The sequence below is a fragment of the Diabrotica virgifera genome, chromosome 1 (genome assembly GCF_917563875.1).
Source record: "Diabrotica virgifera virgifera chromosome 1, PGI_DIABVI_V3a".
Lineage (NCBI taxonomy): Eukaryota > Metazoa > Arthropoda > Insecta > Coleoptera > Chrysomelidae > Diabrotica > Diabrotica virgifera.
Window position 1 is genome coordinate 105376017 of NC_065443.1, and position 27648 is coordinate 105403664.

A 27648-nucleotide genomic window follows, 5' to 3' on the forward strand; every position below is an offset into this window, starting at 1 on the left:
TTTTCTTAATTTCGAAGATGTTCCAGACGTTAAGCTGTCTCTAAGAAAAATTAGTAAAAAAGATTCTAAATTTTGAGGACAAGTCTTTATAAAATGCTACTGCAATAAGAAATGCTCTTCAAAATTATGTAAGTGCAAAAGGTCTAACGTATTGTGCAACTTTAAATACCATAATGCCTCAACATGTGAGAATAAACACTAATTTTTTAATTTTAATTACGACAATATAAAAATAGTAAACACTATAATTTAAAAAATACGATTTATTAAACCTAATCTAACAAATTACGACATTATAATAGCTGATCGGGGTTTGACTAGGCAAACCCCGATTTCATACAATTAAATTTCGACCTTTGCCTGAAAAACTTAGTCTCTCCTAGGTTTGACTAGTCAAAGGCCGAAACTGTAATTTATTTCGGGCTTTGACTAAGACCGTCAGTCAGACCTGAGGATTGCCTAGTCAAACCTAGGAGTGCCTGAAATTCGGGCTTTGACTATAACACATATATACAACTGCGTAAAAAAATACTTACTTTCGGGTTTAATTTGCAATATTTTTGAAGTTAGACTTCTTTAAGCACGAGGGTGAATTTTTACATTCCCTGGCGCATGCGCACACCGACGGTATAGTCTTATTAGTCGCTACATCTTTTAAGTTATGTAGCGCAAATAAGGTGTGCGTGAAAAGAATATATTATTAGTGTTTTTAGTAAATATATTTATTATAATTTGTGTCTTTGGATTTGTCTTCCTCAAGAATAAGATATTTTATAATAATAGTAAGTATATTTAAAGAATTTTTGTATACTTCACTTGGTCTATTAAATTTGTCAGTATGTATGAGAAATCTTGTAACCTGTCAAAGCAAAGGGAGTATAGCTCAGTGGTAGAGCATATGACCGGAGATCAAGAGGTCCCCGGTTCGGATCCGTGTGTTTTCTAATTTTTTTTTTATTTTTGGTATTGTTTTAATAAAATTTTTTGGAAAGTAGTGAGTAAAAATTAGTTTAATCTTTAAATAAAATACAAATAACCTGTTGAAAGTATATTTATTTCATTGAAATCATATATGTAATAGAAGTATAACTTCTTACGTGCGTACAAAGTACATCTTTTTTTGAACATAAATATTTTTAATGTATAATCAATCTCATTTTAAAGAGCAATAATTATTTTTAAGAAAGTTGTCTGTTGAACGTTTTCATCTACAATGCGTAGTTTTTATCAATATTGAAATGAAAGATAAGGTTGCTTTTTTGCTTAAATATTAATATAGTTATTCCACTCTACCTTTTCCTATGCGTCACGATTCAGTTTCAAAAAGGTTGAATTAAAAAATAAAGTGAAACGTGCATCAATGTGTACGCATCAAGAGATATGTACTGTCAGAATGTCAGTGGTAATAATTAGGAGATGGCTATTAGCCAAGTTAATTTATTGAAATATGTATTCAATATTTTTTTCAGTATTGAGGGGATTGGACTCAACGTTAAACAGCTTGAATACTATTGTTAAGAAGACTTAATATTACCTAAGGATGAGAAATACAATACTGTCAAGTGAATTACATAAAAAACCAATTAATATTTTTAATATATAGAGATATATTGATGAAACAGTGATACAAATGAAAATTTTTCATAAATTTACTTATTAACACTACGATGTTACTAATACTCGTCTTTGTCTGGGGACCCAAAAGTCAGTATTGCAACACTTCCTTTATTTAACTGAAATATTATATTTATTTTTTATAAATACATAAAAACCAAATAAACTTTTGATAAATAAATAAAACTTTATTTTAATTAAACTAACTTAAGTAACTCGGACGTGATGCGGGGCGAGAAGTATGGCATCCTGCGACTCATAATGCAAGGAAAGATGCATGGAAAAAGAAGCATCGGAAGAAGACGAATTTTCTTGCTGAAGAACCTGAGAGGATGTAGCTCAGAACAACTATGTATAGCTACTGCCTCAAAAATTAGAACAGCTGTGATGAAAATAAAGCTTTATTGATTTAAAAACCAAATAAACCAATAAAATGTCACTGTCATTGAAAATTAAAAAAGTCAGAATTCATAAGCTATCAAAGACATTCCATATTGTTTATCCTTGTTTAACTTATTGTAATATCTATGGAAAAGCGGCTTAATTTTGCATACTAGTTTCTGAGAGTTCAAAGAGACCCAGTATAAAAAGTAATTGAAGACACAAGTGCATGAAAGGTCTATGTGACAAATTTTTCAAAACATGTTTTTTATGTTAAAAGTAAGTTGTTCGAACCTAGAAATCTTTCAAACAAGCCAAACACGTTTTAAAATTAATATTTTCGAAGTTACTATATAGAGTGTAAAGGATCTATGTACACAGTAAATTTTAAAATGTAAGTGCATAAAGGATCTATGTACACTTTTTATATATAAAAAATATATAATAAATATTTTATTTAAGTTTTTTTATTAGTGTTAATAAATATCGCACACCTAGTTCAATAGTGCCACAAGTGCAAAACACAATATTCTCGAGAAATGAGCAAAACGTTCTGTAGCAAACGCGTTATACCCTGTAAATAATTTATTTTGAGAATGACTGGCTTCTAAATTACAATTTAGGTAGCATAGTATACAGTTATTCGCTGGATCTTATTACAATTTATTAAAAATAAAACGTTATTATGATTTTGATAGTTATGGCGATATTGCATTGTGAAGAAAGTCATTTATAAAACGATTCCTAGGAGATACGGCGGCAATATAATGAAAAAAGCAAATGATTTTTGCAGTTGTGGCTGTATTGAATTACATCGGTCGTATTGTGGCAGTGTATATTATCGCCACATCTCTCTTGATTTTTGCAGTTGTGGCCATATTGAACGTATTGAATTACATCGGTTGTATTGTGGCAGTGTATATTATCGCCACATCTCCCAGTTATGGCCATATTGCATTTTCAAAACCTCCAAAAAGCCTACAGTGAAATACCGGAGTAACTTACTTTAAATTTATCCAAAACAATATTTTAGTTCAGGCTGTATTGAATTAGATGGGCCATTATATAGGCAATATTTTACAGCCTTAACCCAAAATTCGAATTTTTTGCAGTTGTGGCACAATTGAACTAGGTGTGCGATATATTAGTTTTAGTACTAGGATGCAGTAAAAATTTCGACACCCAGAAGATGCTTCACCTTTTCTATTTTTCTATTGATTTTCCCCAGATATTCTAGTTGGAAAATAGCCACCAGTAATTTTTAGATTCTTCAAGTTCTTTTTCGGCTTCGTTTTCTGGAGTATTATTAGAATTTAATTCCACTCAAGACATTCATATAAAAAAATACAGGTAATATTCTGCCCTCACAACCTATTTACGGATCATTTCTGTCCCTACTGAATATATTGTTGTGTTAAAATAAATTATTTGCCAAATTTAGATTGTACACAGTCTATTTTCCGGCTATTTCCGTCCTTACTGAATATATTATTGCGCGAAAATAGGGAATTTGCCAAATTTAGACTGACACTTTCCATTGCATCCCTTCGTCGGTGTCGGATGTCATTAAAAATTTAAACCTCGTGATGAATCTCTTTCATCGCCAGCATTTAAATTTAGCAGGCGCCGACATATTTATCGACAAGCAATTCTAATTGTAAAAAATAAACTTCTTTTAAACATAGACGAGCCTTTGGTGGCTAATTTTAGAATTTAAGATGTCGTAAATGAGTTTAATGAATGTCCTGAAATCAAAGAATACTACACTGACCTGAGTATCAAATCGAATTTATACTACATATAAGCAGAGAGCAAAAATACGTATTAACGAAGTTATGTCAGAGGAAATTAAAATTAGACGTGAAGTTAAACAGGGATGCGTATTGTGGCCGATTCTTTTTAATGCCTACTTGGAAGAGATCATAAAATTTTTTTCACTCCCTTCTTCAGTGTGAAACAGCTGGAATAAAGGTAAGTGGAGTTAACAACATTAACAACATTAAATCAACTTTGCCGAAGATATTGAAGCTCTTCAGATACTGGTAACCAGAATAGCGGTGTATGGACAAGAATACAGTCTAACAATGAATGCCAAGAAGACAAAATTTATAAGAATATCTAAAAGTCAAAGAGGTATTCCGGTGATGTGTGTTGACGGAATTAATTAAAAATAAGTGTAACAACGAACAGCAATATATTTATTTATATTGGGTAAACAAGCGTGGTGTTTTGCTTATATCTCGAAAGGGTATTGTTAGCGAGAGTAAGGGTGTGTCTGAATCGTTCGCATGCTGTGTAGAGACTGACTTGCTGGACCACTAACTATTATGTCAACTGGTTTGCGGTTTTGCGATAATGGCCAGAAGGGCCATAAATTACTGCATCTGCCTTTTAAAAGATGAGAACCTTTTTGTATTTTAAGAAGTCGACATGAAGATTGTGGCAATCTGGCATCGTAATCAATTAGTGTTTCCTTGAAAAAAACATTAATTTTATACAATCTGTTTAGGGATACATTTTCGTTTCTCGAAATCAACGGCCCTTGTTGGCATATGGTTTGTGTATTACATGTGAATTTCAAATGACTAATGTTGTTTCGTTTTGAGAAAAGTTATTAAAAATTAAGAAAATAAAATTAGCAAAAATATTACTTAAAGCGTATCGCTATGGAGGTAACGAGAATCTTCTCCTAAACGAAACCAATGTCGATCAAGTAGACCAACATGCATATCTTGGAACAATGATCATCCTCAAATGATTACTTCCAGGAAATTAAAATCAGAATAGAAAAGGCTGGAGCAAATTTTAACAAAATTAGAAGAGTGCTCTACACAAGAGATTTTAAGATAGAACTAAGTGTTGGGTTAGATAAATGCTACATTTTCTCGACTTTGTTTTATGGAATGTAAAACTGATATAAATGAAAATAAAAAATAAGAAAAAAAATGTTTAAGAAACGCTTTTCTTTAGTTACGAGTGGCTAAAATTAAAAATATAAAAAAATGAACTAAAAAGCAAAAAATTAAAATAATTCAAACTCGAAGGATTATTCGAAAAAACTGTTAGACAGAATAAATATGCAAAAATCTCACACATTCGTTAAAAATTGAAAAAATCTAACATATTCTTTAAAGCAAAGCGTGGGGCGAAAACAGTTTATTGGATGAAGACGCTTTTCTTTAAGGAATGTGTTAGGTTTTTTAAATTTTTTAACGAATGTGTGAGATTTTTGTATATTTAATCTGTCTAACAGTTTTTTTTTTTCGAATAATCCTTCGAGTTTGATTTTTTTTATTTTTTGCTTTTTAGTTGAATTTTTTATAATATTTTTAATTTTAGTCACTCGTAAATAAAAAAAAGCGTTTTTTAAAATTTTTTTCATATTTTTTTATTTTTTACTTTTTAGTCTTACACTTTTCAAACATTAAAATATATCGTCATATTTATTAAAATACATGTATAAAACATATGATGGAAAAACATGAAAAATAGTCGGAATCGGCAAAAAATTTAAAACTTTATTGTTTATTTATAAAGCATAACGTAAACAATTAACGTAAAAAGTGAAATTATGTATAGTTCATATAATTAGCTACAATCTGTAAAAGTTTCAAGTTTCTTCATTGTAAAAAACAAGAGAATTTAAGCATTTTCCGTTAAAATCGTTTTTTATTTAAATAATTGATAAACATAAAAAAAATTATAGACTATTCGTGTATTGTTACCGCGAATGCATATGTCTGCAAATTTTCATTCATTTGCATTGAAGAAAAATCTGTCAAATTCAGGGGCGTGCGGTGAAATTTTAAACAGGGGAAGCAATTTATAAAAAATTGTAAAAACACCTATTTATAATGTAATTCAATTCTTCTACCTGAACAAAAGTCTCGGTCATCAAAATTATTAAACCAATTTTCCATTCGTTGGCATATTTGATCTAAAATCGGAAAATATATAATATAATCTTATCTATAATAGTCGCCGGTAGCACTATTGGACATCTCCAATATTATCAGTGCGTATGCGTTTCCTTTTAGGCTCAAAACTTCTTGCCATCATATTATTCCAACATTTTTCAAAGTCATCTCTCTCTTTTTGTTAAAATAACATCTTTAAATTTGCTAATTTTTGTTATACAGAAACCAATCTTGTTTATGTTGCATTGCAATACATTAAATAAATTACCTGAGAATGTAAATATTTCTGAAAAAAGCAAAGTTAAAAAACTCCAAAAACCCTCTCGAGCTATTTATGGTTTCTGTATCCCACTTTTCACATTTTCGCCTTTCTCCAAAACCCTAATACATATATATTTATATATAGTCCGTCCGCTATAACTTTTCCCATGCGGTACGATCCATTTTCAATCAAATTAAGTCAAAACAGAAAGTGAAACGTACGCCGATGTGTGTAGTATATAGTATACAGTATACAAAATGTATATACACATCGACGTTCGTTTTAATTTATGTTTTGACTTAATTTGATTGAAAATGAATCGTACCGCGTGGGAAAAGTTATAGCGGATGGACTATAAATATTTAGTATTTATAATATAAATAATTCTATTATATTTATTTATATAAATAATTAAATGAAATCAATCTTCATAATTCCACAAAATCAGTCGACGAAATCATTGTGAAATGCTGGTAAATCCCATTTAAATTCACGAAAACAGCTTCTTGTATGCAGTTGACAAAATTGCTTATAAGCGGTAGATATGCCCGAAATTTGAACTCGCCACTCTGCGTGTAACCCCGGTGATTTTTACATAGGCTGAGGAGAAGCAAATTTGAAAATTGTGAAATGCTGGTAAATCCCATTTAAATTCACGAAAACAACTTCTTGTATGCAGTTGACAAAATTGCTTATAAGCGGTAGATATGCCCGAAATTTGAACTCGCCACTCTGCGTGTAACCCCGGTGATTTTTACATAGGCTGAGGAGAAGCAAATTTGAAATCAGATTATCTGCCGACATGACTCCGACTACCAACGTAGAAATAGGATCATGGCCTATGGGTCCGCGTACGGAACGAAAGCTAGAAATGCAGCATGCAGCGCTGCTTTTAGAGTATTTCATTGCTTTGTTATTTACTGTATGACAAAAATGGAGTAAAATACGTTTGTCTTTTCTTATTACTTACTGCTTGTATTACATAATTAAATATTCTCGTATGCAACTTAAAATCCTGCATCTGCTTATGTGTTTGTTCAATTTTCTTTAAAATAATCTCAGTTACTCAGTTGGTACGGTATTACCTACGGAAACCAAGGAAAACAATGCTTCCCTTGCTTCCATGGACCGCACGCCCCTGGTCAAATTAACGTCTAAAGATTTGACACAAACGATTGAACTAAAGAAAAGCGTTTAAAAACTGAAATCATTCGAGTTGTTGGTGCATAAAAGAATTCGGCAAAGATCATGGACCGAACACGTCACAAGCAAGGAGGCTATAAGAAAAAATGAGAAAAAAATTTAGTCAAACTAATAAAACGAAGGCGATAAACTACCCCAGCTAATTGAAACAATATTCGAAAATAATATTTCAACCAACTATGATAGTATAGCTATCGTCTACCCTAGACTAGCTCAGTCTCTCTAGGTGTGTGTTCGTCCTAATATTAAATATGAACTATGAAAATTTAAAATGGAAGCAAACAAAACAATATTTTAACCAATCATGTTTATAAATGTTCAATAAGCATATAATAAAAATGTGACTTATTAAATGCATTAACAAATATATTCAAATTCTTGCCAAAAACTAACAATTCGTAGATTATACTTATGCATGGCTTGTGGTATTTGATGGTAGGTTGAACAATAGTGGACTCAGGGAATCCCCCTATTGTATCCCATGGTCAAGTTCAATTGGGTCAGTTAGTTCTTCTTTTACTTTTACTTTTTTTGGTGTTGTTCTGGTAGATACTTTTAATTATTCCTAGAAAAACTTTCGATAGTTTTAATTATTCCTATAGATATCTCTATACTTCAGAGGTACAATAAATGGATAATGGATTCTTTAATTTGGCCCAACTAATATGAAATGATATCTGAAGGTTCACGAAACATATGAAACCGTATTTACACTAGTGTAATAGTAAATAGATGATCGAAAATAGATCTGCCTGCTCAGTGGTTGCTGCAGTAACTAAAAATTATTTAATACCTATCTGAGTTTAGCTCATATTTGCTGACTATAAATAGAAACTCATTATTTAAGTCGGTGAAAAAAAGCTGTGGAAGTCTCTTATACTCTACTGAGTAATCGAGTAATTGGATGTTGATCCTGAATCCTAGAAGAGAATCAGCGAAAGACGTTTGTGACTCACCTTATTAGTCTAAGAGCAAGTGAACCCTCCGACTAACGGCCGTCCTGTAAGGCTAGAAATTTGTCTAGTGATAATTCATAGCACACCAAGGCTAAAAACCATGACCTGGCAGGCATCAGAGGTGCACGTGTATCTACCAGGTGAATCGAAAAGTGCAAATTTAGGGGGCAAAATAAACTTTCTCCTGTAAGGTTTAAATTTAAGTATGTGTTTGAGTAAGTGATTTAGAAGAAATGTGTACAATGACAGGCGATTCTGAAGAGCATAAGAGTTTTTTGCAATAAAATATCGAAAACCCCTTTGTTTTTGTAATTGGCAATCAAGCGGGCGCGACACTGTAGTATAAGTGAGGACGTTTGAGTTTGCATAAATTCATTATCTCGAGAATGGGAAAATTTCAAGAGAAATCCTCAGACAGGTCGATTTTTATTTTTGAATTAGGACTTTCTGGTATATATATAATACTAGTGACGTCATCCATCTGGGCGTGATGACGTAATCGATGATTTTTTTAAATAAGAGTAGGGATTATGTGATAGCTCATTTGAAAGGTTATTTAATTCTCTATTCAGTAATATAAACATTAACATAATTATTTATATAGGGTGTACAAAAAGAATTTTTCTTCTATTTGTCAAATTTAATCAAAGTTAATTTAATAAAACACAATTTTTTGTACACCCTGTATTAATAAGTATGTTAATGTTTATATTAGTGAATAGAGAATTAAATAACCTTTCAAATGAGCTATCACACAACCCCTACACTCATTAAAAAAAAACATCGATTACGTCATCACGCTCAGATGGATGACGTCACTAGTATTATATGTTTGCCAGAAAGTCCTAATTTAAAAATAAAAATCAACCTGTCTGAGGATTTCTCTTGAAATTTGCCCATTCTCGAGATAATGAATTGATGCCAACTCAAACGTCCTCACTTATACTACAGTGTCGCGCCCGCTTGATTCGCAATTAAAAAACAAAGGGGTTTCCGATATCGTATTGCACAAAACTCTTTTGGATTTCATCAATCAATGTTTAAAGAATATCTACCTACCTTGGCAACTTGGAAATTTTTAGATAAATGTCCGATTTAGGGTTAAAAATGGCCGATTTCGCAATTTTCAAAATTTTCAATCGCTTATATAACAAAAATTATTAACTTAAGAGAAAAATCACTAAACATGTTTTCTGTTTGGAATGATTCAAAAAACTTAAAAAAAAAATTGTTCGATGCAAAAAAAATAACTTTAGGAAAAACCCCTAATCTTTCCCCTAGCCTGGCAAGGTCTTATGCTCTTCAGAATCGCCTGTCATTGTACACATTTCTTCTAAATGACTTACTCAAACACATACTTAAATTTAAACCTTACAGGAGAAAGTTTATTTTACCCCCTTTTGCACTTTTCGATTCACCTGGTAGATACACGTGCACCGCTGATGCCTGCCAGGTCATGGTTTTTAGCCTTGGTGTGCTATGAATTATCACTAGAAAAATTAGACTATAGTAGACTTAGACTATAATATAGTATATATTATATACAGTGATGAGCGCGCTAATAACCGACAGAATCATGCAAAAGATGGAAAACATAATACATTGTGAAAATAAAAACAGATGAAACTAGTAGAAGTGTAAAATTATTGATAGGAACCTATAAATTTACATTACATTATATAGTTTCCCACCTTTAGACGTATGGGAGAAGTGTGACAACTGTCACTGTGACAGGAGAATTTTATAAAATTCTCCTTCCACAGACGTCTAAATGTGAGAAACTATGTAACGTAATGTAAATTTATAGGTTCCTATCGATAAATTTACACCTCTACTAGTTTCATCTCGTTCTATTGCACAACGTATTATGTTTTCAATCTTATGCGTTATTGTACCGGTTATTAGCACACTCATCACTGTATACGGATGTTATTGTATTTAAATTTATATACAATTGATTTAATAGGTGCAGGCCCGTGCGCAGAATTCGTTTATGGGGGGGGGGGGGGTTTTGACATATGTGTATCATGTTAGGTTATGAAGTTAATAAAAAATAATAGATAGGACGACCTTGAAATTTGTGTACACTATTTTGCCTGTTTGCTTGGTTTGTCACTAGGCGGAGTTGGAGTAGAGATAGATGCTAGTTTTGCATTGGAGTGAATGTGAAAATTTTTAAAATAATTAATTATTCGTAGTTAATATAAAATTACTGGTTTTGGTGGTTAATATTATTTAAATATGAGTGCCAAGAAAGCTTACACTAAAAGAACTTTCTTCGTACCGGGATTTATATCGAGTTATCGTTCCGTTAAAAAATTCAAAAGGGAACTTAACGAAGTTAATAGACTTTTTTTATAATGATTTGTCTTTATGTTATTTATAACGTTCATGGATTATATTCGTTTGTATGTTATTTCGTTCGGTGTAAATAAAATTTGTGTATTATCTACCTATTATTGGTTTTTATTTTAACATTTTAACCTGAAAATGGTAGTGATAATCGGAGGATCTTGAAAGTTTTTCTGTCGAAACAATGCATTTTTTGAGACAAAATATTTCACAAAAATTAACATTAATTTTATAAAAGTCAGACTGTCGGTCTGTAGTTAATTTACATATTATATTTTTATTAACTAAATTTAAACATCTTCTTACAGGTCTCCATAATCGATACTATCGATGGTTGCATTCACAATGACACTGATAATAGGAGGTAAAAAAGGCGGGAAAATTCAAAAAAAACGTGCACAATATCGAGAAAGTTGAGAATGTCGAAACAAAAATTGACAACAAAATATTTATTATCAAGTGGGTTTGACTTTCGTAGAATAAGGAATATTGCTAGTGGAAAATTATGTGGAAAAATTCTCGATGGGGGGGGGGGGGTTAGAACCCCCAAAACCCCCCCTGCGCACGGGCCTGAATAGGTGTATATTAACTTTTATGTCAGCAGCTACATTTTCATAAGGTAAATATAATGTTTCTGTTTATATTATGATATCATAATGTACAGAAGATTAATCACTATAACTCAAAAATTAGATGGATCTCTTAGCCTAGAGCAATTATTAGCAATTATTAATATAAGAACATTTTCTGGAAATATTATTATTCGAATGCAATCATCGTATATTAGTTAATCCATTCAATATTTTAGTATTTCAGAATGCATATAAAAATTGCCTTTGTTATACAGTGAGGACGTTTAGGTTGGAGGAAAGTCATTTTCTCGAGAATTGGTGATTTTGGAGATAAATCCCGAAACAGGTCTATTTTTATTTTTAAATTACGATTTTTTTGGTATATATATCATACTAGCGACGTCATCCATCTGAGCGTAATGACGGAATCGATGTTTATTTTAATGAGAATAGGGGTCATGTAAAAAAAAGTAATAGCTTATTTGAAAGGTTATTCAATTCTCTATCCAATATTATAAACATAATTATTTATGTAGGGTGTCCAAAATTTTTTTTTCAATTAAAAGAATTGATACAAAAAGAAGAATGTATGTAATTTATTTAATTAAAAATACATTTTACTGCTGTCAGAAGACAGAAAAAAATGTTTTAAACATTGCTTTTCGCTTGACTAAATGTTCAAACTGCCAAGAAGCAAGTGAGTGGCAGCTTTAACTTGAGATTAAGCGAAACACAATATTTATTTGTCCAATAAACATTTTCTTCTGTTTCTGACAAAAGTAAAAGGTATTTTGAATTAATTATATTACATATACATTCTTCTTTTTAAACGCTTTTCTTTAGTTCAATCGTTTGGGTCAAATCTTTAGACGTCAACTTGACTGCCTTTTCTTCAATGCAAATGAATGAAAATTTGTTGACATAATATGCATTTGCGGGAACAATACACGAATAGTCAATAAAAACATTTTTTATGTTTATTAATTGTTTAAATAAAAATACGATTTTAATGAAAAATGCTTAAATTCTGTTGTTTTTTACAATGTAGAAACTTAAAACTTTTACAGATTGTAGCTAATTATATAAACTATACATAATTTCACTTATCACGTAAATTGTTTACGTTATGCTTCATAAATAAACAATAAAATTTCAAATTTTTTGGCAATTCCGACTAGTTTTCATGTTTGTACATCATGTTACATCCTAAGCGGCGACGATTTTGAACGCTCATATCTTTGTTTATATAAACATCGGCGCTTATTCGTGTCAAATTTCAATACGATACGAAACGTAACTTCAACCAAAACTTAAATTCAAAAAATTTGTGTAGTTAACGTAGTCTTAGAAAAACCACCGGTAGAGACGTTTCGTGCTACAATTAACATTAGAATTCGTAATTTGCGAGAAATTAACAGGGTCTACACCATGCAATAGTAAAGCATTAGAAGAGATGGAAAGACTTCGAAAACTGTAGTAGGTGTAAATAATGATTTTGGTTTAAGAAATGTAAGAAGCAATTACAGAAAATGTACAAGGTATATATCAAATGTTGAAATAAATGTAAAAATGTGTCTATCATATATAGAGAGCGGAATATATGCAACACAACATTACCAAAATATGCGCATATATATGCATTACTTTTTCTTACAAATATGCAGGTATTTTTTCTAAATTTGTCTAAATATGCAAATGCGTATTAAAAATACTCAAAAATAAAACAATATATTAAATATAAACATTTATGTTTAAAAAATTCAACCTACTTACATTTATGTTTAATACATATTTATTTTTCACATAAAAACAAATGAAATGACACACAAAAACTGATATTATAATTAAATTAAGAATCTAAATTATAGTATGAATTTATAATCAAATATTTTTCAAAATTTTCAACTAGCAACTTTTGCCTTCTATCACTAAAAACGTGTTTGGACACAGAAAAAGTTCGTTCTACATCTACTGATGTTATAGGACAATATTTTAATTTAGGCAGTAAACTAATTTGCCAAGTCGTAAGATCTTCAGAAAAGTTGCCTTCAAAAATACGTACAACTTTCCTCAAACAATCGAAGCCCTCATTTTTTTCTAAAACATTTTTTAATTTATTTCTAATTGTAATCCCTGTATTTCCGGGAATTTTTTGACAATGAGCAGAAAGTTGTTAACAAGATTAACCGAATCACTTAATTGTAAATTCCTTTGTTCTAATGACTTTATTAGATCTGGTAAAAAACGTCTTGTCCGTCTTTATAGAAGTAAAAGCGAATTTGTCGAATAAAAACACTCTTTCCAGAAAAATTTCTTTTGTGGGACAATATGCTTTAGTTTATCAGTTCCTCATTTAAAAAATGTAATGTGAAAATGAATGTAACTTACGATTTTGGAACAGGCCTTGCAAAAAACTTTGTCTCCACTTAGCTTTAACTCGGGAAAACACTTTATCCAAGCACTTTTTTGAATGGTAGACATATTTAAATTTAATATATACCAATCACTTCAAAAACACTAAATAGGATACAACGTTTACTTTAAACAAATGTTGGCCGGAAACTGACAAAATAAATATTAGACCCTTAAAAGCAGTTAGGTACCTACGACTTGCTACGCTAATAAAATAATATTTTTCAGGGAACACCCATAATTGTTAAATTCAGGTAGTAATGGGAAAGTCCAGATAGATAATAATGAGCGATAGATAGATAAATAACGAGCTCGTTCATATCGAAGTTATAAAATTCCAACTAAGAGAGGAAAATTTTAAACTTTTATATAATTTATTTTTAAAATATGCAAAATAAATCGTGTTTAGCTTAAATATGCAATGTTGTGTTTGTTGTCTATAAATATGCAATATATGCATCTATATGCACTTTGCATATATTCCGCTCTCTAATCATATATGTACATCCTTTTTTTAAGCATGACGATATATTTTAATGTTTGAAAAGTAAAAAATAAAAAAATATAAAAAAAAAGAATGTGTGTGTACTTTGTACGCACGTAAGAAGTTATACTTCTATTATAATATAATTTCAACGAAATAAATATACCTACTTAACAGTTACAATACAAAAAATTAACAATAATTACCAAAAATGAACCAAAACTTAACAATGTCAAATATTAAAAAAAAAAGAAAAAAGTATGAATCGTCCGGGATTTGAACCCGCAATCTCGCGATTTTTTGATCTCTGGTCCAATGCTCTACAAACAAGGCCATCAAGCCGCATGCTACTTACCTTTCAGATATACATAATTATACATCACGGTGACAATGAAATATAAAAATAGATGTTTTATTATTTTACGCCCAAGGAAGACAAATCCAAAGACACCAAATTATAATAAAAACCTTTTAAACCACCTTTTTCAAATTGCGCAAGTTGTATTATTAATATTAATGTTAATAAATGAAATATAAATATTTTGACGTTTCACAATTTGACAATTCACTTTTAACTGCAGTGCCTTAAAATTTTTAAAGCACTAGTGCCTTAAAGTAGCATTTTTAACGCTCCTATGGAGTCCTAAAAATTGCATTTTTAACAAGTTTGTAGAAAAATATATTTAAAAACACTAATATATTCTTTCCACACCTTTTCTGGACTGATACATACATAAATTAAAACATTTTGAAGTATAACTTCAAAAATATAATATGAAAACTATTTAAAAAGGCAGTATAACTATTAACTAACCTTTGTTGTTTCTCTTCCCACAAATTTTAAAACGCAACAACCATACATAACCAAACCGTCAACCGTCCAAACCACAGCTGCGCTACAGCTGCCATATTGGATAATTTTTGACATGTCATTTGAACATCCAATCAGAACAAAGTATTAATGCGCATTAATGCCCGGATCGTAGGTTTTAACATATAAAAATTCACCCTCATATCGCGCGTAAAGAAGTATAACTTCAAAAATTAAGATACCCTTTTCTTTAGTTACGAGTGACAAAAATTAAAAATATTATAAAAAAAATCAACTGAAAAGCTAAAAATAAAAAAAATCAAACACGAAGGATTATGCGAAAAAAACTGTTAGACAGATTAAATAATATAGTACAAAAAATTCACACATTCGTTAAAAAATTTAAAAAATCTAACACATCCGTTAAAGAACATCGTGGGACGTGGAGCGTTCTTCATCGAATAAACGGTTTGAGGATAGATACTTTTTTGCTTTTCGCGCCCCACGCTTTTCTTTAACGAATGTGTTAGGTTTTTTCAATTTTTTAACAAATGTGTGAAATTTTTGTACTATATGTAGTCTGTCTAACAGTTTTTTTCGAATAATCCTTTGAGCTTGAATTTTTTTTATTTTTAGCTTTTTAGTTGATTTTTTTATAATATTTTTAATTTTAGTCACTCGTAACTAAAGAAAAGTGTTTCTTAAATTGTATATTGTTTTAATTTATCAATAAATTTAATTAAAAAAATTAATATGAAACACGAATATAAAAAATGTAAACAACTTTTGAATATAAAAAAGTTCAGAAAATCTTTGTATGTGTACCTAATCATAATAATTAAATAGTACGGCTATCAGCTTGTTTGAAATCTTATTAATACACTTTTATATGTTGACTTTTTTTAATTGGTGTTAAGAACTTACTGCCCTAATTAGTTAGTCTCATTTATATCCGTTTCCCATTAAGCCGAAGCGATAAGGATACAGAAATAATACTAAGTAAGGGCTTATTGCTTGTAAAATAAAGCAAATGGTCTGAGAACTTTCCCAGAAGCAGCTGATTTAAATAAACAGGATGTGGGGAACAAAAGCTTTTAAAAACTCTATTATTATTTTAATTTTGACCCGGTATAGAAATTATTTAACATTGTCTTTCAAAGGTTCTAACAAAAAACACACTGTCATAATAAATAATAGAGGTAATATAATTAAAAGCCATTATATAGGAAAAGATAGATTTATAATTTAATTCAATATCTAATTAAATACATGCAAATTTAAGAAAAGGCTTCAAAATTAAATTCTGATGGAAATATTAAATTGCATTATTGCAAAAGTTAAAACATGTAACACTCGTAAAATACTGTTGACTTCTTCTTGTTGCAATACCGTCTCCTATCGGAGGTTGGCTACCATCACAGCAATCTTAACTTTGTTGGCTGCAGCTCTGAACAACTGTATTGAACTGCACCCATAGTACCACTCCCTTAAATTTCGCAACCAGGAAATCCTCCTACGTCCCACATTTCTCTTTCCCCAGATTTTTCCTTGGATTTATGAGTCTTAGCAGAGAGTAATTTTCTCCTCTCATTATGTGGCCTAGATATTCCAGTTTTTCGTTTGTATGGTTTTTATGACTTCGCGTTCCTGCCCCGTCTTCAGCAAAACATCTTGATTTGTTACTCTTTCGGTCCATGGTATTTTCCACATTCTCCTGTAGCACCACATCTCGAATGCCTCAATGTTTTTGATGTTTATCTTTTTCAGTGTCCAAGCTTCCATGCCGTACTGCAGAACTTAGAAAACATGGCACCTTAACATTCTCGTTCTTAAGTTTATATTTATGTCCCGGCTGCCTAGGAACTTTTTCATTTTGACAAACGATTGTCTCGCTATCTCTATTCGCCTCTTGATTTCTTTTGACTGGTCATTAGTATCAGTGAACAAAACCCCTAAATATTTAAAGGACGTAACTCCTTCAACTGGCTGATTATTTATGGTTAAATTCACATTGGTGTATAGCTCCTTTGTTAAAATCATGAATTTAGTCTTTTTGATGTTCAGTTTTAGACCATACTTATTGGTATGAGTGTTTATGTTTTCCATCAAATACTGTAAATCTGTTAGGTTATCTGTTGCTGTTAGCGTGTCATCAGCGTATCGTATATTGTTAATTAACTCTCCGTTAATGTTCATACTAATGTTTTGCTCTAGCAGCGCTTCTTGACATATTGTTTTGCTATATATATTTAATAGTAGTGGAGAAAGCAGACAACACTGACGCACACCTCCACGAATCTCAATTTCTTCGGTTAACTCATTATCAAACTTGATTTTTGCTGTTTGACTCCAGTACAACCTGGATATATTTCCTTCTTAGGATTTCATACTTGCTTTTGGTGTCTGATTTTATCGAAGGCCTTCTCAAAATCTATAAAACCTACGTAGAGGTCTTGGTTTACATCCAAACATCTTTGCATTAATACACTCAGACCAAACAAAGCTTCCCGTGTTCCCAGTCTACTTCTGAATCCAAACTGTGTGGCGCTTATGTTCTCTTCCAATTTATTAAATATTCTTTTGTGAATTATTTTTAAAAATACTTTTAGTGTGCTGCTCATCAATGCTACAGTTCTGTGGTCTGAACACTCTCTGGCGTTATTCGTCTTCGGGATTGTGACAAAAGTGGAGGAGAGCCATTTCTTAGGTATGATGCCTGTTCTATAAAGTGTGTTAAAGAGGTTCACCATTATTTCAAGTGTGTCGTCGCCTATAAGTTTCAACAATTCTAGAGGAATTTCATCTGGTCCTGCAGCTGTACCCCCTTTAGTGTTCCTTATAGCATATTCTATCTCGCTTTTTAGGATTTCAGGCCCTGTTGGGTCGTCTGTAGGTTATGCCACTGCTATTTCTGGTCTTTCGTTTGCAAAAAGTTCTTCAATGGTATCTGTCCATCTTGCCAGTTTTTCATTTAAATCTGTAATTATTATTTTACCTTTTTTGTCTTTTACGATGGATGCTTGTTTCACTTTTTTACCTGTTATTTCCTGGATCTTTTTATGCATGTTAAAGCTATCGTACTTTCTTTCGTATTCTTCTATTTCCTTGCAGTTTTTCAGAACCCACTTCTCTTTGACTTCTCTAATTTTTCTCTTAATCTCACGGTTCACTTCTTTGTATTTTAATTTGTTGGTTTTATTTCTTCGCCTTTCCTCCATGAGGTACAAAGTTTCATTTTTCACCCATTCCTTTTCCTTAATTGTTGACTGGCTGATCGCAATAGTAATTATCATTTTAAGAAAGCCGAATCCTACCAAATTTAAACTTAAAACTGTTTTTCAACTACTAAATGACCGTAACAAAAAGCAAAATAAGAACGGAGAGAGGAGTTAGACAGGCAGACACAATCTCTCCAAAACTATTTACTCTTCCATTAGACAAGAAATATTCAAAAAGTTAAATTGGGAACAACGTGGAATTAAAACTGATGGCAGATTTTTAAGTCATCTAAGGTTTACCTATGATATAGTACTCATAAGTAACAATACAGAAGAATTAATCTACATGCAAAAGGAGCTTAACCAAGAATCTGAAAAAGTAGGTTTAAAAATGAACCTAAATAAAACAAAAGTAAGATATCACAATCTTAGATGGAAGTGATATCGAAAGTGTCGAAGGGTATATACAGAGAGAGTCTGTAAAGTGGAATAAATTCAATATCTCAAATACTAATTGTTTTTTTGGAAAATGCTCAGACCCGTCGATTAGTATTTCAAATTGTCCTTTTTGACATTCAATAAAAATGTATACAGGGTGTCCCAATTTAGAGATATGACGTCATCGTCGATTTTCTTAAATGGCAACACTGTCATTTTGATAGCTAGTTTGATAGGGTTTGTAAAGTTATACATAACTGCAAAATATCAAATTTTTATTCTCTACCATTTACAAGATAATAGAAAATAACAAAGTTATATCTGTAATTTGGAATATATTCAATAATTAAAATACTAACTGTTTTTTTGAAAAATGCTCAGACCCGTCGATTAGTATATCAAATTGTCATTTTTGACATATAATAATAATGTATACAGGGTGTCCCAATTTAGAGATATGACGTCATCGTTGATTTTCTTAAATGGCAACACTATCATTTTGATAGCTATTTTGATAGCGTGTGTAAAGTTATACACATCTGAAAAATTTCAAAATTTTATTCCCTGCCATTTACAAGATAATAAAAAAAACAAAGTTATGAAGAACAAGAAGTAATCAAATAATAATTGAATTTATTTATTTCAATTAAGCAAATGCTCATAACGTTGCCCATTGACAATTTGACAATAATTGAGGGCAACATTATGAGTTTTTGCTTAATTTATTGAAATAATTAAATTCAATTATTAGTTGATTACTTCTTTTTCATAACTTTGTTATTTTTTATTATCATCTAAATGGTAGAGAATACAAATTTGAAATTTTGCAGTTGTGTATAACTTTACACACCCTATCAAAATAGCTATCAAAATGACAGTGTTGCCATTTAAGAAAATCAACGATGACGTCATATCTCTAAATTGGGACACCCTGTATACATTATTATTATATGTCAAAAAGGACAATTTGATATACTAATCGACGGGTCTGAGCATTTTTCAAAAAAACAGTTAGTATTTTAATTATTGAATATATTCCAAATTACATATATAACTTTGTTATTTTCTATTATCTTGTAAATGGTAGAGAATAAAAATTTGATATTTTGCAGCTATGTATAACTTTACAAACCCTATCAAATTAGCTATCAAAATGAGAGTGTTGCCATTTAAGAAAATCGACGATGACGTCATATCTCTAAATTGGGACACCCTGTATACATTATTATTGAATGTCAAAAAGGACAGTTTGAAATACTAATCGACGGGTCTGAGCATTTTCCAAAAAAACAATTAGTATTTGAGATATTGAATTTATTCCACTTTACAGACTCTCTCTGTATACCTGGGTCACACGATAAAACTAGGCAAACAGAATCAAACGGCAGAAATAACTAGAAGAATCCGAATGACTTGGGTATCAGTAGGAAGACTCAGTGATGTGTTGAAAAACAAAAAGATACCAATAAATCTAAAGAAAAGGGTATTCAACAGTAGGTATTAAAGGTTATTAAGCAGTTGTATTCTACCCGTTAGGACCTATGGAATAGAGACGATAACACTTACAGAGTTATCAGCCAATAGATTGAGAACGACACAGAGGGCGATCGAACTAGCTATTTTAGGAGTATCTCTGAGGGAACATATACGAAATGAGGACGTGCGAAGCAGGACGAAGGTGCAAGATGTAATTGGAAGAATTGTGCAAATGAAATAGAACTAGATAGGACATGTGGCACGACAAAATATCGAAAGGTTGACGAAAAACATTGTACAATGGAGACCACGCGAGCACAATCGTACTAGAGAAAGACCACATAAACGATGACTAGACGACAAAATGGGGAGAAACTGGCACCAAATAGCACAACATAGAGAAGAATGGAGAACTCATGGGGAGGCCTTTGTCCAGGACTGGATACAAACAGGCTAAAGAAGAAGAAGAAAAAGAAATGGCCGTTTCTTCTTACAATAATTAGACAAAAGTTATAAGCCATGTCATAGCAAAGAAAGAAAAACTGTGGAAGCTCGATATAGTCATAGAGTACTAGAAGTAATTAACATTTTTTTGAGAAATAACGAATATAGCGATGATGATGATGCTATCCAATCTGAAGAGAAGAAAAAGGCATATTGATTTAGGTAGATATTTAATAAATATATGTGCTGATAGGGATGTTTCTATTTCCCCATCGTAAAGTAACCTCATGTGCTCTGCCATTGAAGCATGCAATTCTAGCAAACCAATCAGTTTTTTCAACTGCATATTATATATTGTAATATTTCTGTTTTCTGGAGAAGAATAAGATCTCTTTTAGCAGTCAAGTTTTCAACTCACGCTTTCATTAGTTCGTATTACTAGATTTTACTTAAATTTTTTTTAGTATTCAAAAAGAACTACGTAAGACTTTCAGTTTTTATGTATCCAATGATTGCGTAATGCATTTATATATATTTTATTTATTTATAAAGTATTATTATATTTTCATTATAACTTTTGTAATTGAATTAAGGTTTTAATTTTCTACATATTTAGAGAAATTAAAAAAAATGGTTCATGAACTGTAATCAAAGTCACCAAAACACCGTCTTCAAATATATAATTTTTATAATTTTGCTAAGACCTATAATTATTCTAATGTATGGTCCAAAATTATACCGGATATGTCCAATTTTTTAGGCACTTTGTTACTTCAGACAACAGAAGAATATTTGTCCGTTATCTGACAATAAATGTAATTTGTTAAATAACTGATTTTTGTTTGTGAAACTGAATGTTAACGTTGGTTGACAATAAAGACTTCATTATTGATATTTGCCAAATTAATAAACCATATCAGCTAAAAAAACGTTGATATTGCCTTTAAGCTGTGCGAATAGTTTCTTATAATCAGACTTTCCTAACCAATCTTTATAGTAAAGGGATTTTAAAGCAATTTCCTGCATTCGTCTTTACAACTAACACCCCAAATAATAATTTAGCTACTTCAAACCAGTTTATATAGCATGCAAGAGCTCTTTTAAAAAGTGTAAACAACTGCCAAATTAAAGTACTCAGCAACAGAAAGTGTAAAAAATTTAATTTTATATAAAATTAAACAACAAAAAAAAAATACAATATTTTATATGGACATATACAGGGTGTCCCGAAAAGATTGGTCATAAATCATACCACAGATTCTAGCGTCAAAAATAGGTTGATTGACTTACCTATATACAATAGTGCACATAAGAAAAGTTACAGCCCTTTGAAGTTACAAAATGAAAATCGATATTTTTTCATATATCAACAACTCTTAGATTAATTAAATTATTATTGTGGTACTATTAGTTAAACACAATATTTTTAAAACTTTTTTATCTCTTAGTGTTTTTTCGATAAACCTGTTTTCATCGAGATGCGGCTTCTTTTTTAATATGTTTACATAAAAATTTTATGGGGGTTTCGTTCTTTAAACCCCCCAAATATTTGTGTACGTTCCAATTAAACTCTATTATTGTGATGCCATTAGTTAAACACAGTGTTTTTAAAGCTTTTGTGCCTCTTAGTATTTTTTCGCTATAATACATAATATGTTCAAAAGACCAAATATATGAAATGTGTTGCACTGTGTCAAGCAACCCGACACATAAAAGAATAATGATTGACGACCTAGAACTGGAAGCTATCGACACCTTCATATACCTATTCTCGCTGCCAACTAAAGATAACAATATCAGTGAAGAAATTAAAAGAAGAATAGAGCTCGCCAATAAGTTTTGTGTTACTATAGCTTAAGAAGACAGATGACCTCAAAACTATCTAGAAAAATTAAATTTGCTGTCTATAAAACACTAATAAGACCAGTGCTCACATATGGTTCATAAACTTGGTCACTTACACCGAATGACCAAGAACTGGTCAAACGTTTCGAGCGAAAAATCCTGAGAAGAATATATGGAGTGATAAAAGAACAAGGTTTAGAAGTTTTGGAGAACCTGACGTTGTAAAATTCATTAAGGTAGCAAGCCTTTAGATTGATAGGGCATGTAATCAGGCGAGAGGAAGATGCCATAATCAGAAAAGTTTTTGACCGAAGAGGGCCGATAGGACAACGAACAAGAGAAAGACCGAGACTTAGGTACCAAGACAACTTAGAGAATGATCTAAAAACTATTGAAATTGGAGCATGGAGAAGAGTTGCCAGAGACAGGGGCGAATGGAGGATTGTTCTGAAGAAGGCTTTGGCTCATAAAGAACTGTGACGCAACTGATGATGATGACGATTATTGCTAATAATCTTGCCAAAAAAATCGCTAGTACTCGTTTATAGGATCAGAAGTATTCTGCTACATAGAGCTTCAGGAAATCTACCCTGCAACGAGTAATAGATAACTTTTTAGAAGCCTTTTGTGCTAAAACATCTATGCAGGCTATAGGTACACAGTTTATTTAGGTTACGGTCTATGAGACCAAATTGAAATCTAAAATCCTACGGTTGTCAAACTTACGAAAATAATTAAACAGGAAGATCAACAATTCAATAATAAGAAAGCGGCAAATATATTGAAGCCATTCATTTACGGTTTCCTGCAGAACAAAAAATGGTAGTCATATTAGCTAATAGCACATTATAAGATCACATGTAACCAAGTCTACCACAGAAAGAAGGCCGAATGAATCTGAAATGTCGCTAAGGTCAAGAAATGTCGGAATGAAAGAATTATTTAAAATTTTTATTACATGAAGTACAGTTATATGAATCATAGTATGAACGTCTGTTTTTAATACAGTTATATTTTATAAACCGTGAACAATAGGTATGTCTTATTGTCAAAATTTAAAATTAACGTGATAGTAAAATTAATTTCTTGATGAGTTGGTACCTATACCTAAACACATTTCACATTGTGTATGTTCTTTTTAATGACCTACATTGTCAAGGTAAACATCAAATAAAAATGTTTTATTGTTGCTGTTTTATACATAAATGTTTACAAAAAAAAATTCATCTCATTTTAGACGTGCACTTAAAAGAAAACTAAGTTTTATCTACTTCTTTACTATAAGCTACTGATTTTAAATGATAATCTGAATACCAGCTACTGTAAAATAAATAAAAAAAGCCACAAATCTACTTACAAAGCACATATCTGTCCTATTGGAATAAAAACCTGTATTATGGTAAACATTATTCATTTTGTATTTGGCCACTGTCAACACTTTACACTACAAACACTAGAAAAATATATAAAAACTAACCTATAACTCGGCAGCGCGAACTCGACAAGTCACTTAAAACAAACGAAAGTATTTACTCTACTACAACGTATCGAGTCACCTAATCGAAGGTAGCTACGCGAGTGACTCATAATTTCTGTTGAAACTCAGCAATCCGTGGAATCCAGTCAGGTATGCCGAAGAAGGAGTAGGAATCTTGCAGGATCGTGTGCAGGATGAGGAATTTCAAACGTCGAAGAACATTCGGAGACGACTCGAATGCATTACAGCCACCTCAGACCCTCGATGCACATTTGAACTCATTTAACCATTATTTTAAATTAGTGTTTAAGTAGGCTGTGGGTCTTTAGGTGGCTTCTTCGAAGAGATGGTACCCGTTATTTTTAGATGATGCATAAAAGGAAGTGTTACCAGATCAAAAAAAGTAAACATATTTTTAAAGAAAATTGACTTGCCTACAAGTGTTTGTAGTGTTTATTTACAATGTATGTTGGTATAACGGATTTTTAATACTATTATAATTAAATCTTGTGACGATGGCTATAGATAAACACACAGAACTGAATGTAGAACTAAAAAACTATTGATTGTATAAAATTTAAAACACAAAATAGTTTGTTTAAATATCAATCTTTTCTCATAAGAGAAAACGAGTCCTTAAAAGTCTCCCCAAAACGATTATGTCATCTAAGTTAGAGATTTAACATATCTGAAAAAACGGGAAAAATTGGAAAAATGGGGAAATTTAAAAAAAATTTCATTGGGACTTAAAACGTGAAAAAATACCAATTTTAAACTCGTTTAAATATATTTTGTAAAAATAATAATAATAATAATAATATATAAATATAATAATATATTATACCTACCTACTGGCAGTAGGTATAAAATGCACACCCATGAGAATGGAGAATCATAATTTATGTTTAGGATCGCTGCCTGGGGATCGCCAGGGCACGTCTGGAGCCGGCGCTGGACGTGACAGCATGCGGGACGTCGGTGGCAGGGTGTTGAGGAGGCGGGCCCCTGTCATACAATCAGCTACAGCCCAACCACAACCACAACCACAAGCGAGCCAAACAACAACAAGAGCTCCACCCGCCGAAGGTGCTGCGCTGGATCATCAGCCGGCGCTCACTCAAGCGGGACGACCGAGGCAGTGCATGAAATGGACAGTGTCCATCAATGAGAACATTTTGCGCTTCTACTACAAGGTGACAAACCTCGGTCAAGAAACAATCGGCTACCGACAACAGCTGTATGCCGAATTTTGCAGGACGTACCCAGATATTCAAGTATCGGAGCAACGAGTATCAGACCAATACCGGGTAATTATAAGAAACAACCTTATCCCAGAGACTAGACGCAATATCATCAGAAGCGAAGTCGAACGGGAGATTCATAACGATGTTGTAATTGAAGATCAAGTCCCCAATGAAGTGCATGAGCAGATTCCTGAGCTTGCCATACAAGAAACTCAACCTGACAATACAGAGCAGGAAAACAACGAGCTACATGATAAACTAGTAAGCGAAATGGCACGTGCTGTACAAGAGTTTAATGGAACAAATCCACTTAGCAGACCACCGCTACCACGAATAAACTCTTGTAAGAGACTAGGTGTGCTGTTACAAATTGTGAACACTGAAGTCCTACCCAATTATGTCGTAGAAGCCCACACATTAGAGTATCTGCACATGCTAATCTACTGTGCAGCAACAGCAATTGCTAATGTAATGGGCATTAAGATCAGAACACGACGGGGTTCTAATAACGGAAGGACTGGTAGCAGAATTGCACCCTGGGAAAAAAGACTGCTCGGAAAGATTGAATTGCTGCGTAGGGATATTGGTCGAGTCACAGAATATATACGAGGTGTAAGAAGTACAAGAGTCATCAGGAGAGCTGAAGAAATAATACGGAATACTGCAAGACACTCAAGATACGATCCAGAAAACAACACAGCCCAACAGTGCCTGGATACATTAAAACAAAGACTCTCAGTTTATTCAGGACGACTAAGAAAGTACAAAGTGAGTAACAACCGAAAATCCGACAATGCCCTTTTTGAGACTGCTGAGAAGGCGTTCTATCGAAAACTCAATTCCACCGTAGAAAATCTCGATAAGTCTTATCCAAGCCAAGAAGAAATTCATGAGTTTTGGGGAAATCAACTTTCCACACCAGCTGCTCTTAACAACAATGCTGGATGGATAGAAGATACGGCACAGAACTACCAACACTACACTACTACTCTCTACGAACCCTTCACCACTGAAGAAGTCTCAAATATCATCAAAGAGCTTCATAACTGGAAATCTCCTGGACCAGATGGAGTTCAAAACTTTTGGCTCAAGAAGTTTTGGAGTGCTCATGAATGCTTATCAACATTAATTAATTATGTTATTTCTAATCCGCAGGATATACCATCATTCCTAACTCAGGGAACCACTTATTTAATACCGAAGGATCAAAATAACACCCAAGATCCAGCAAAATACCGCCCAATTACTTGTCTTCCAACTTTGTATAAATTGGTCACATCCTGTGTAGCCCGGCGTATCTACCAACACTGTGCGCTGAACAATATCAAAAAGCCTCAACAGAAAGGATGCGCTAAGGGTTCCATGGGCTGCAAAGAACAACTTATCATCGACTCAGTCATTTCTAATCAAGCATATTCCAAAAAGAGGAACCTATTTACTGCTTTTATTGATTACAAGAAGGCCTTTGATTCAGTGCCGCATGAATGGCTGATAGATATATTGAGAATATATAAACTCGATGATAATATAGCGACCTTTTTACAACATATAATGACAGAGTGGAAAACTAAAATTCACCTTCAAATACCTGGTGAAAGTAACATCGAAACTGAAAATATCGCAATCAGCCGGGGCCTGTTTCAAGGAGATTCGTTGAGTCCTCTGTGGTTCTGTCTAGCTATGAACCCACTATCTCAGCTATTGAACTCCACAGATGCAGGTTTTAGCATCAAAAATAACAACAATGTGGTGGCGAATCTTAATCATTTATTGTACATGGATGATTTGAAATTAATGGCTTCCACTCGAAACCAACTCGACGAGATGCTAAAAACTGTAGAAACTTTTTCTAATGATATTAGTATGCACTTCGGACTAGACAAGTGCCGTATTTTAAATATAGTCAGAGGAAAAGTACAGCCCGGAGGATTCGATATGCAAAATGGCCAGAACATCGAGGCCATGGGTGAAAACGATATGTACAAATATCTTGGAGTAAAGCAAGCGCGGAAAATTGACCATAAACAAATGAAAACAGAGATAACTACTGAGTTTATACGAAGGGTAAAACAGCTGCTTCGCTCACACCTTAACAGTAGAAATTTGTTTAAGGCACTAAACACCTACGCATGTTCCGCGCTTAGCTACTCATTTGGTATTGTTAAGTGGACAAAAACAGATATAGAAGCTCTTCAGCGAAAAGTGCGAACACACCTCACAAAGGCACAAAAACACCATCCTAAAAGTGCAGTAGAAAGAACAACATTACCACGGAATCTAGGAGGAAGAGGACTTATGGATATAGGTGAGCAATTAGATAAACAAATTGCTAATTTAAGAACTTATTTTCAGATGCAGGCTGAGACATCTACTCTACATCGCGCTATCTGCGCAGCAGATGACACAACACCGATCAAACTGAGGGAACCAGAAATGCGCATAAACCACCTTACTAAGGACGAAAAAGTGCGCGCCTGGATGGGTAAACCTCTGCACGGGCGACATCCCAATGAGGTCAGCCAAGACTATGTCGACAATATAG

At 32.2% G+C, this 27648-nt stretch overlaps 1 protein-coding gene across 1 annotated transcript in view; it reads right to left on the minus strand.

The window, feature by feature from the left end:
• Positions 1-24026, minus strand: part of LOC114325453 (phospholipid phosphatase homolog 1.2 homolog) — a 151266-nt gene extending 127240 nt beyond the window's left edge. The window contains exon 1 of the mRNA XM_028273532.2: positions 23743-24026. Coding sequence (XP_028129333.2) covers positions 23743-23799 — 57 coding nt within the window. The 5' untranslated portion in view covers positions 23800-24026. The remainder of the gene's footprint in view (positions 1-23742) is intronic.
• Between the last annotated feature and the right edge of the window lie 3622 nt (positions 24027-27648).